Source organism: Myotis davidii, unplaced genomic scaffold (assembly GCF_000327345.1).
Source record: "Myotis davidii unplaced genomic scaffold, ASM32734v1 scaffold346, whole genome shotgun sequence".
NCBI lineage: Eukaryota > Metazoa > Chordata > Mammalia > Chiroptera > Vespertilionidae > Myotis > Myotis davidii.
In genome coordinates, this window is record NW_006297386.1 from 235009 (window position 1) to 247958 (window position 12950).

At 37.6% G+C, this 12950-nt stretch overlaps 1 protein-coding gene across 5 annotated transcripts in view; it reads left to right on the forward strand.

The window, feature by feature from the left end:
* ABCC9 (ATP binding cassette subfamily C member 9) overlaps window positions 1-12950 on the forward strand; it is a 117514-nt gene that overhangs the window by 29764 nt on the left and 74800 nt on the right. For all 5 annotated transcript variants that reach the window (XM_006773141.2, XM_015570077.1, XM_015570079.1 and 2 more), the window contains exons 9-14: window positions 1464-1622; window positions 2133-2288; window positions 4102-4236; window positions 6236-6398; window positions 9508-9548; window positions 10479-10621. In XM_006773141.2, the coding sequence (XP_006773204.1) occupies window positions 1464-1622; window positions 2133-2288; window positions 4102-4236; window positions 6236-6398; window positions 9508-9548; window positions 10479-10621 (797 nt within the window). The remainder of the gene's footprint in view (window positions 1-1463; window positions 1623-2132; window positions 2289-4101; window positions 4237-6235; window positions 6399-9507; window positions 9549-10478; window positions 10622-12950) is intronic.

The following is a 12950-nucleotide window of genomic DNA, read 5'->3' on the forward strand; positions in this document are numbered from 1 at the left end:
TTTTACAGAGAGGAAGGGAGAGAGATAGTTAGAAACATCGATGAGAGAGAAACATCGATCAGCTGCCTCTTGCACATCTCCTACTGGGGATATGCCCGCAACCCAGGTACATGCCCTTGACCAGAATCGAACCTGGGACCTTTCAGTCCGCAGGCCGACGCTCTATCCACTGAGCCAAACCGGTTTCGGCCCCATTCCTCTTTTGCTAGCTCATTTGTTCCTGGCTGGTCCCCATTCATCTCTCTCCAGTGTTGAGTGTCTAAGCCGTCACAGCGTGATGGCGTGAGGGTGTGATGACCATCTGCATATTATCTCTCTATTATATAGGACTAGAGGCCTGGTGCACAAATTTGTGCATGGGTGGGATCAACTCGATGAGGGGCTGCGGGGGTTGGCTGGCCAGCCCTGTCCCCTGGTCAAACTACTGGTTGAAGAGATAATTTGCATGTTAGCCTTTTATTATATAGGACTAGAGGCCCAGTGCACAAAATTCATGCAATGGAAGGGGTGTCCCTCAGCCCAGCCTGCACCCTCTCCAATCTAGGACCCCTCAGGGGATGTCCAACCAACCAACAGGGATCAGGCCTAAACCAGCAGTCGGACATCCCTCTCACAATCCAGGACTGCTGGTTCCCAACTGCTCACCTGCCTGCCTGCCTGATTGCCCCTAACTGCTTCTTCCTGCCAACCTGATCACCACCTAACCACTCCCCTGCATCCTGATTGACGCCTAACTGACCCCCTGCTGGCCCAACCATCCCCAACTGCCCTCCCCTGCTGGCCTGGTCCCCCCTAACTGCCCTCCCCTCCTGGCCCAGTCACCCCTAACTGCCCTCCCCTGCTGGCCCAGTTGCCCCTAGCTGCCCTCCTTTGCTGGCCTGATTGCCCACAACTGCCCTTCCCTGCCGGCCATCTTGGACAAGTCGGCTGCTAAGCAGGACAGGCAGTGGCGGCAAAAACACCCGGCGGGCCGGATAAATGTTTTCGGCGGGCCGCATGTGGCCCGCAGGCCGTAGTTTGAAGACCCCTGCTAGAGAGGATAAGGATGCAGAAATTGTATTTTTGTTCCATTGGTCTTGCTGACCATCAGTTTTATGTTTTTACTTCTAAGTTACAGTCTCAGTTAACATCCATCTTCATTCGTTACTTCCCATTTTACCAAGGTAGCATATATCTTTTCAGAAAATGTCTTCAAATTTTTAAAAAATAAAAATGTATCTTTTTTTCTATAATCAGACATTTCCAGCTATCATAGTGATCCATTTGAGATCGTATGCATTGAGCTGATTTGTATCTGTTTTTGTGGATATGGTGAAGAAAACCCCAAATTGTCTTTTGAGACTCATTTCACTAATGTATTATAAGGATTTTGAATTTTTATATTAAAAAATCATTTAATAAATGCAAACTGTAGAACTGGTATATGAAAAGACTCATTTTAATTTATGTCTTTTTTCTTTTAGGACAAGTATTTAAAACCCGTCTCATCAAAGGAATTTCTTGAAAATGCTTATGTTCTAGCAGTCCTTCTTTTCTTGGCCCTTATTCTGCAAAGGACATTTTTGCAGGCTTCCTACTATGTAACCATAGAGACTGGCATTAACCTCCGTGGAGCTCTGCTGGTACGTACAAGCTTCGAATGATCTTTGGTTCTTTAAAATGCCACGTGCCATCCAGTGACAGGAAGGGTAGTGGTTTCAGTTTTGGTTTTGCATGTCATTTTCACTTTGATGTTGTAATATCAACACTTCTAGGACCTACTTAAAAAAAGAAACTAGAGCTAATTAATAAACCCATTGAGTTAAAAGTAACTTTTATAATAATATATAAAAAAGATATTTTGAAATTTTACATTTACTCATCTATGCTTCTACCTGTTCTAGTCCTTACGTTTAAATTTGACTATATGTTTTGATTATATCACTAGAAAAAATAAGTTTGTCTTTAGTTGAGGACTAAAAGTAACTATAATAAAATGAAAATAATAGTTGATTTAAGATGGCATTATAGGGTTTTATTTTCCCTTAAAATTTTTTAAAATATTATGTTTAAATGGAAAAAAAAAGCATAATGTTGAGTACTAAATGTAGAGCTTCATGTACATTTTCTTTCTTTCTTTTTTTTTTCTTCAGGCCATGATATACAATAAAATCCTTAGGCTCTCTACATCTAATTTATCCATGGGTGAGATGACCCTGGGACAGATCAATAACTTGGTTGCCATTGAAACCAATCAACTCATGTGGTTCTTGTTCCTGTGTCCCAATCTATGGGCTATGCCTGTTCAGGTAGATCAATATAAGTAAGATTCTCATTTGCAGAGGAAGTAAAACAAAACGAGTGTTAAGATACTAATCTCAACAGAGGATAAACTTTTTGAATGTGCTAATGTTATACCTTTCTTCTAGGAAGGAAGCCGAGACTCAGAAATGCTATGCCATAGGTTAAGAAAAAAGGGTTTGGAATTATATTGCTTCAGTTCAAATATCTGCCAAAGCCCCATTTTTGCACAAGTGTTTAAAACCTCAAAATACTAGTTTTCTTAACTGTAAAATGTGAATGATAATAGCATCTGCCTCATACAGTTGTTGGAATTGTCAAGACTAAGTTAAAATGTGTAAAGCATTTAGCACAGTGCCTAACATTCTATGGGCCCTCAGTAACAGTTCTTACTGCATAAGTTTGTGCCAATCACAGAGCCAGGGCTTGATCCCTTTCATTTTGACAAACTCTCTTACCGCATTCTAAACCAGAACAATTACTTAAGTTCATTGTGTAGTTTCAATAGCTGGTGTGTTATAAAATGTCAAAATCTAAAAGGTAGTCAGAATACCAATAGGCATAGGGCTATTTAGCTATTTCCGATGGAAAACACTGTTTGGCACAAAGCATTTTAGTAAAGAGACAGGGGTGCTTTGCAGGTAAAAATGGCAAAAGAAATGTATTCCCTTTTTTTCTTCTATGTGATACTGAATATTTTTAATTATCTCAAGTTTGTATCCTGTAGACAGAGCTTAAACTATAGATCTTACTCAATGCAGTCTGTCATCTATGTCCCTGTGTACCTCCATTTTATTAAAGTACATAAAATTATAAAGAAGATAGGGTAGTTTTTATATTCATTGTTTGATTTTTTATTTTTAATGGGAACCCAAGTAAAATAAAAGTGTACATCATACATGCACAGTGCTTGGCACAAAGTAAGATTTAAAATATGCTTTGTCTCATCTCATCAAGATGTATTTATACATAGGTCAACTGCCTATGTGGCATAATTCAGGGCACTAAAAATTCCAGGCTGCCTCTGAAATTTTTGTTTTGATTGGAATTCCCAAAGAGCCTAATTGGTCAGGCAGTGAGCATGTTTCATTGCTTCTAGAAGGCCACAATAAGCTGTTATCATTGGCATACAGGATGGGTTAAATGCTTTAACTGCGTGGATACAGTCCATTAGTTGGACATTTTGAACTGTGATAAACTGAAGTACTGGGGGAAACATATTTTCAACAAAAAATGAGGAAGAAGAGGAAAGTGACACACCAGAGATAATAGGCTAAGTGGGTGAGCTCTGGTTTTTGGGAAATAAACTTTAAAAGGGCCATGAGATAAGATGGGGCACCAACTTTAGCATCTTCAGTTTTAGTTAGGCCTCGGCTTCTTTTCATTAAATGTACTCACATTTTATGATGCTACCCCCTACTTTCCTCCCTCCCCACCTTGGAAAGCTAGTGCAGTCCCAAGAGACTCTGGGATATCAAATTTATGGTGAGTGACAACACTTTTGAGAAAAGTTTCAATGTTCTTTTAAAAAATTGAAGACTGCTTTAGAAGGCCAGAAGCATCATGGGACTGCTACGCAACTGCATGCAATAAATTGGTTTGACACCGGTTGTACAGATCACCGTACTAAAAATAAAGCCCTACTACTTAGCTTTCCCCGAATAAATCATAGTAAAACCCATTGTCACAGTCGAGTTGACTTCCAAATAAACTAAATATAATAATTAAGAAATATTATATTTTCACTTAAAAAGATATCCTTTCATGCAGTGGTCCCCACGCCCCCATTTATTTCCCCTTTTCGTTGTGTTTCTTTCCTAGATCATAATGGGAGTGATTCTGCTCTATAATTTACTTGGATTAAGCGCATTGGTTGGTGCAGCTGTCATTGTGCTCCTTGCGCCAATTCAGTACTTCATTGCTACAAAGTTGGCAGAGGCTCAAAAGAGCACTCTTGTAAGTAACCTCTTTTGGAAACTTCATTAGGAAAATCTAACACTGTGTTATTTTTAAAATACAGGAAATGAATCCATACCACTCAGGATTTTTTGGAAATCATTATATTTCATTTCAATTCTTTACGTATTTTCTGTATTACAAAATAATCTTTAAAAGTGGATTGAAATTTAAGACCTGATGGTTTTAGACTTAAAATACCAGAATCACAGTTCCTGATATTTTTAAGTGCCATGAGGCTTTAGCTCTTCTTCTAGATCAGTTGCCTAGAGAATATACTTAAGAGTATTTTGAGGCCATTGGAGGTCAATCATTGATGTGGGAGAAATGGAGCTAGAAACAAGTAAAGGGTTGGTCTAGTGCAGGGGTGGGCAAACTTTTTGACTCGAGGGCCACAATGGGTTCTTAAACTGGACCGGAGGGCCGGAACAAAAGCATGGATGGAGGGTTTGTGTGAACTAATATAAATTCAAAGTAAACATCATTATATAAAAGGGTACAGTCTTTTTTTTTTTAGTTTTATTCATTTCAAATGGGCCGGATTCGGCCCGCGGGCCGTAGTTTGCCCACGGCTGGAGTGCTTCTGAAATTCAGTTTCCATAGGGTTGAATCAAACCATGTGAGGCTCTATGGAGTTACACTGACATGTTTCAGTGGCAGCTGCTCTGGCTGAATATGTTCATGGTCCACTTAGCAAGCAAGAGAAAGCCAAAGTATTGACTCTTTCTGGCTTCCATTTGCCATGAAATCATTTTATTTCAGTAAGAATTGGCTTCTTTTAAAGAAATATTTGCAAATAATAAAATTGTTGACAGCATGTTTAGAAATAAAGTTTGATTAAATATGAGCAAGACTGTCTATCTGTAAATCAGGCATAAAATGTAGGGATGATGCCACTGATGGAATTGTTTCCCAAGTTGTGTTTCTACAGTGACGAGCAAGTTGCATGTCACACAAGTGATTTTTATCACTTGTTTTTCTGCTGCTCCTGATGAGGTTACACATTATTTTTGTCTGAGCGGTCCGCCCTCTTTACTTCAGGACATGAATACAGAAAGATGTGGAAGAGGGTACAAAGAGGAGACATGACCATCCTCAAACATCTCACTTAGCCTTTCATACTCTGTTCATTCACTCACTCACAGTCATTGGCTAGGCATGTAAGACCCCCAAAGAGACAAAAAGGTGAATAAAAACCAGACTATTTGCTACTTTTGCTTCCTTTCAGCTACCTTTTGCCACTTTACAAACCCTTTGATAGTTCACAGATCATTGTGCCTTACTAAGTCATTGTAAGCCAATATTTGATGGTAGAGGAGTTTGAAACAGTTGACTAAATTGAGGTTTTTGTATCTGCTGCAAATTTCTCTACAGTTAGTCCAAGTTGTTAGTAACTAGTAAGTCTAATTTAGGCCTTCAACAGGAGCTTATGAAGAAATATGTAGAAATCTCTTGAAGTTAAAGATAATATGCTTGGTTTCAATAATTGTATTATGAAGACACAATGTGAACACACACAACTGTACCCTCACATTCTCAAGTGAGAAGCAAACTAACTTTTCTTAGATTCATTGTTTCTCTTAAGTGTGAGTCAGGGTGCTGAGAGGATAATGAAATGACTTAGATATTAAAAGGAAGCCATTGGAAACCTCTTTATCACTTTCATAAATTTATGTTTTAATTATCAGTAGACATTCAAGAAAATCATGTCAAAGTTAAGAAGCTGCTTTTATTTGAACCAAACCAAAAGGTATATAAAAGCTTTTAGGTGGAAAGAAATTTGAGGTCATCTCATTCAACTCTTCATTTTAAAGTTGGAGTCTGAAGCACAGAGAGTTTACTTCTCCCAGGTATTTCACAGCCATAGCTAGTGGGAGATCGAAGCAACAATCAAAATCTCTGTAATCCCTGCCCATGGCATGGGTGGTTTCTCTGATTCACTTGAGTGTAGCTTGCATTTTTGTTTTTTGTTTGTTTATTGTGTTCTTTTGTTTTATAGGATTATTCCACTGAGAGACTGAAGAAAACAAATGAAATATTGAAAGGCATCAAACTTCTTAAATTGTACGCCTGGGAGCACATCTTTTGCAAAAGTGTAGAAGAAACAAGAATGAAAGAACTATCCAGTCTCAAAACCTTTGCCCTTTATACATCACTCTCTAGTAAGTTGCTGTTGTACACATGGTCGATTTTATTTAGGTTGTGATCATTGAGACATTATAGTCATCAGAGGAAGCCCATTTATTTTCTACATATGTACTGTCCAATAGCCACTGACCACATAAGGCAATTTAAATTAAAGAGTAGGGAGAGCACAGGCTTACAGTCAAGTAGACCTGAATTCGATTCTTTTTTTTTTGAAATATATTTTATTGATTTTGTACAGAAAGGAAGGGAGAGGGATAGAGAGTTAGAAACATCGGATGAGAGAGAAACATCGATCAGCTGCCTCCTGCACATCCCCTACTGGGGATATGCCCGCAACCAAGGTACATGCCTTTGACTGGCGATTCTTTACAAGTTATGGGCCTTTGCCTTGTTACTTTACACCTGAAATCCTCCATCTGTAAAATGAGGATGGTGTTGGTAGTAGTAAAAGTCAGTGAAACCCTCTTATCAGTTACATTGGGATAGATTCTATTTTCAATAAAAATTTATGTATATGAATTCATTTGACTGTATTTATTATTGTTTTCTTATTCACGAAGATCTTTTAAAAATTACCTATGATTGTCTTGCCTGTCTCTTTGGAGCTTATGGTACTATATTTTCTTAAAGATTATATTTGAAATGCCATTTTTAAAAATTGAGGAGGAAAAAAGTCAACATTTTCAAGTGAAAGAAGCCAAACTATATCAACAATATATCTTTTCCAATACATTTTCAAGAACTTTTAAATATAGAATACTTTCATTCTCAACTCTAATTTTTAAAAAATAATTGTTACAAAATATTGTTGTTTTTGTGAAGGAGTGACACTGAGTACTCTCAAGAATGAGTTTATGTTAGTACAATTCTTATGAACTTAGCCAAAATACTCCCACTGATATTCGATTTGGTTTGTGTGTCAGCTTTGCTCATCTCTATTGTTCCCAAGAATTTTAGCATCTTAAAGTTTGGGAGTTTTATATATGGTTTCCTCTTGAATTCTAAACTATTTTTTTAAAGATTATAAATACTTCTTTTGTGAAATGGATTTAGAGGAAATATTTGGTATATGTAGCTCATTTATTCTAGCCCAAATGCTTTAGAAAGGAAGTGGGAATGAGATTTGTCTTCCAGCTGTGTACTGCTACTAATATGATATCAAAATTCTAGAAGGTAGAATGATTGATTATCCACTTACATACTATATAATAAAGAGGTAATATGCAAATTAACCCTCACCCCCTCACAAGATGACTGCGTATGACTAGACCGGCAGGAGCGCTAGTGAGGGACCACCAAATGACTGAAAAAGCAGGCTGTGTGGAGCAACCAGGTTGGCAGGGGGGTTAGTGAGAGATGACCAAACAACTGAGCAGCAGGCTGCGTGGGGGCGACTAGGCTGGCAGGGGGGCAGTAAGGGGCGACAAGGCAGGAAGGCAGGTGAGCGATTAGGAGCCAGTGGTCCAGGACTGTGAGAGGGATGTCTGACTACTGGTTTAGGCCCTAAACCGCAGTCAGACATCCCCCGAGGGGTCCTGGATTGAAGAGAGTGCAGGCTGGACTGAGGGTCCCCCCTCCATGCATGAATTTCATGCACTGGGCCTCTAGTGTATAATAGTACACAAAACTGGTAGCCCCCACAATACGTTCCTCTCTGCAGTGGACTGAAATTCTTATAGGAGCATGGATGCAGCCAGAAATAATAATCAGGATGATGATGAAACTATTACCACCACCACCACCACGACCACCATCACCACTACTACTAGTGATAATAGCAACAACAAAAATATATTCAGACACTCAACCAATTATTTCCATACATGGCTTTGCATATATCATCTCATTTAATCATCACAACAGCCAAAGATTTAGATTCCATTATTAACTCCACTTTAGAAATTTAAAGGTTGAGTTGAATAGAGCTTAGGTAACTTGAACTTTCTCCAAATCATTTAGCTACTAAAAAGCAGAGATGGATTGTTAACCCAATTTGTCCCCAGGCATGAGATTTGAGTTGGTTTTTGAAAGTCAGTTATAAAAAGAGAGGGGACAGAAGAGATCATAATAGAAGAGAAAAATAAGAAGTCATGTAGGTAAAAATGTATGATGATGCATTCATGATAGGGAGTAGGAATTCATGAGTCAGTGGTGGAAAGTTCCAGTTGGACCACTTCCAAGTTTTATAATTTGGTTAAGTACTATGTTCTGGGTGGTTAAGAGCTTGAACTAAGTCATGTGTGGACCTGCAAAAGCACAAGCTGATTCTGTGTACAGTGGTAAGGATGGTTCATGAGATCAGGTCATGAGAGCCAATGATAATTTTTGGGTGGACACTCTCCTGAGTGCCAAGAATACTAGGTTCTAGTTTGTGCTCTGCCATTGCCTGTTTCTAACAACAATTGATTTAATCTTTTTGGTCCTCAGTCCTTAAAATGCTATAGTTTATAGAAAATATAATTATAAATCATTAACTTGGCTTTTTATTTTTATTACTACTTCCAAATGCTAGTATTTCAGCCTAAGATATGAATTTCCCTAGTTTTAGTTATGTATATCATGCTTATCAAATGATAGTACAATATATTCCTGAAGAGATATTTAAACAAGCAGGGAGTCTAGGATATGAAGTTAATTTAAGCAAAAGGTCTATGAGTGAAAATTAATATCACTGCTGGAGAACTTGGAGTGATGTCAAATTCTTGTTTTTAAGCTGTATAATAACCCAATTTTCACATATTTATGTTAGTTTTGGAGAACAAACAATATTTTGGAGAACAAACAATATTTTTAATAAATATTACCACATTTATTAAATTCTAATAATTTGCATTATTAAAGGATTATTTTATGATTTTTTCTGTTTGCAACATTTCACAAAAAATAAATTTTCAATAAAAAAAGAAAACATTTTCTGGTTAAGGGTAATGTGTAGGAACTCATGCAACTGCAAACAAGGAAATACCAATTGGAAAATGTTTGTGGACTCCAGACAAGATGTTATTTAATGAATTTTTCCTTTTTGTCTTCAAGGAAAGTTAAAGTGATAATAGATTATTAATTAAGCTTACTGAAAATGTTTCACAGTTTAATGAATCTAATGTATTTTATTTCTTTCCACAGTCTTCATGAATGCAGCAATTCCTATAGCAGCTGTTCTTGCTGTAAGACACTTTTTCTTCCTTTTAAACATGGAGCAAAGTCAGTGTTTAGAAATGATTTATAAACAAGAATGTGTGGGTGGGAGTTAATATTACCTCACCTATACCAGTTATTTTCTTTGCCGTCTCCATTGCAACAGTTCTAATCCAAGGTTTCTCAACTGTGGCATTAATGACATTTCGACTCACATCATTCTTTGTTGTAAGGGCCCATTTAAGGATGTTTAGCAGCATTCGTGGCTTCTATCTAATTGCCATTAGAATCCTCCACACCCAAGTCCTGACAATCAAAAATATCCCGGGACATTGCCAAATGAGCTCTGGGAGCAATTTTATCAGTATGAGAACTAACTGTTCTGATCTCCCTGAGCTGGTTTCTCTTATAACAGGATGGTGTTAGTTCAACAACCAGAAAATGTCAAATAGTTACATTATATTTCAAACTTAAATTACAAACCTGGGAGCTAGGATCCTATTTAGAAATGTAAATGTGCCTACATTGGACACTAATGTTGGCAGTTTTAAGTAAAAGTCCACAATAAGGACCTGAAGACCCTGGGATGTTCTCTTCTTCTCCTAGAAAATCCAGTGTTGGTTGCAAAGATCCTGGATGGTTGTTAAGAGCCCTGGTTTCTCCTCACTGTTCTTCTCCCAACTCAGTAATTTAACAGAAGTCAGTTATCTAATCTGTAAACAGAATCTGTTTTACCCTTCTCACAGTTAGAAGGGTTGCTGTTAGAATGAATGAAAGCCATTAGTGTTCTACCAATAACAACTATTATTTTTCTTAAGGAGTAATTTGGATGAAGTAATTGTTTTTCATAGTTGCAATAGACCTACTGGCATAGCAGAATAGGTTAGGTTTGTGAAACTGAATGTAAGCATTTGTGAAACCTTCTTCAGCTTTCTCTAAAGAAATCCCTTCTTTCACAGACATTTGTGACCCACGCATACACCAGCAAGAAACTTCTACAGCCTGCGGAGGCTTTTGCTTCACTGTCTCTCTTTCATATCCTGGTCACTCCATTGTTCCTGCTCTCCACAGTGGTCAGATTTGCAGTGAAAGCCATCATAAGGTATGCATTGCAATGTCTGGAATTCTTTGCTTGGTTAGAAAAAAAAATATACACTCATGGTAGTAAATTTGAGATAGTATAAATACAACAGTAAAATCACTGTCCAGAGATAGCTATTCTCAAAATTTTGATATGCTACCTTCCAGTACTTAATATAAAAATAATTATTCCACCCCTGGCCAGTGTGTGTGGCTCAGGTGGTTGGGCATCGTCCCGTGCACCAAAAGGTTGCTGGTTTGATTCCCTGTTAAGGCACATGTCAAGCTCGATCCCCAATAGGGGGCATGCAGGAGGCAGCCAATTGATATTTCGCTCTCACTTTGATGTGTCTCTTTCTCTCTCCCCGTCTCCCTTCCTCTCTGTCTAAAAATCAATGTAAAAATCTTTTTTATTTTTAAAATATTTATTTATTAAATTAATTGGGTGACACTGGTCAACATGAACATGTAGGTTTCAGGTGTGGGTTTCTATGTTAGAAAATCTGTATATTGCACTATGTGCCCACCACCGAAAGTCAAATCTCCTCTCACCTTGTATTAGGACTCCTTTTTCCCCCCACCCATTCCCTCTGCCAACCACCACACTGATGTTTGTGTTCACAGGTTTCAGTTTTATATCCCACATATGAGTGAAATCATATGGCTCTTAGTTTTTTCTGCCTGACTTATTTAGCATAATGTTCTCGTGGTCCATCTGTGTTGTTGCAAATGGCACTATTTCATCCGTTCATGTGGCTGAATACCCCTGATTTTGTAAACAAAATCAGAAATGAGAGAGGAGAAGTCACCACAGACATGATAGATATACAAAGGATCATACTAGAATAGTATGAAAAACTTTATGCCACCGAATTCAATCACCTAGAAGAAATGGATAAGTTCCTAGAAATATAACCTTCCTAGACAAAATAATGAAGAATTGGAAAATCTAAACAGACTAATCAGCAGTGAGAAAATTGAAACAAACTTCCCAAACATCCCAAAAAACAAAAGTCCAGGACCACAAGGTTTCACCAGTGAATTCTACCAAACATTCAAAGAAGATTTAAAACCTACCCTTCTCACACTCTTCCAAAAAATTGATGAAGAGGCAATACTTCCTAACACATTCTATAAGGCCAATATAACCCTGATACCAAAACCTGGCAGAGATAACACAAAGAAAGAAAGCTACAGACCAATATCTCTGATAAATACAGATGCAAAAATTCTAAACAAAATAATAGCAAATTGAATAAAACAGTATATCCAAAAAATAATGCATCATAATCAAGGGGGTTCATTCCAGGGCACAAGGATGGTTCAACATATGGAAATCAATCAATGTAATATACCACATTAACAAAAGAAAAGATAAAAATCATATGATCTTATCAATAGATGCAGAAAAAAACATTTGATAAGATACAACATTCATTTATGATTAAACCACTCAATAAGATTGGAATAAAAGGACAGTATCTCAACATATTAAAGGCCATCTATGATAATAAACCCTTAACTAACATCATACTCAATGATGAAAAACTGAAAGCTTTTTCTCCAAAATCAGGAACAAGGCACGGATGTCCACTCTCACCACTCTTGAAAAAGTGTAGCTTTTGACTCCTGTTTTACTTACTGTTTTTATTATTTTCTCCCTCATTTAGGTCATAACACATGATGTTTACTGATTATGTGTTATTCCATTGTTTGGAAGTGTTATAATTTATTTCATGACTACCTTTTTATTGGACATTTAGAATATTTTGTTCTCTCCCTAATATAAATAATATTTATAACATTGAAGTAAATATCTTTATTTACCTTTAAACTTTTGTCTGATTATTTTCTTAAGTTAGATTTCTATAATTCGGAATACTAGTTCTAATAGCATGTACACTTTTAAGGTCCTTGATGAATGCAGCTATGTTGTTTTCCATTGAAAGAGTAGTAGGTCAAAGGTGTACATATTTTAAGATTTTTTTATGAGTATCATCATGTTTTCCAGTGAAGCTGGATCAGCTTATGTTTTCACCAACATTAACACATCACCTCATAATCTCAAAAAAAATAAATCCTAGGCTCACAGTCTCTGCAAATGGAAAGGCTTGATAAAACTACTCAGTATTATGTTCATTTTAAACTAGAGGCCCAGCGTGCACGAAATTGTGCTCAAGTTGCTTGCTTCTGCTTGCCTCAGCTGGCCGCCCCGCCCATTGCTGTTAGTAGCTCACTGCCCCGCCCTCTACCACCCTTAGCTCTCGGCCGCAGGTAGCTCGCACCTCACCCTGCCTGCCTGAGAGCTGCTGTGCATTTGGTCGTGACGGTGTGACGGCGTTATGGCCACG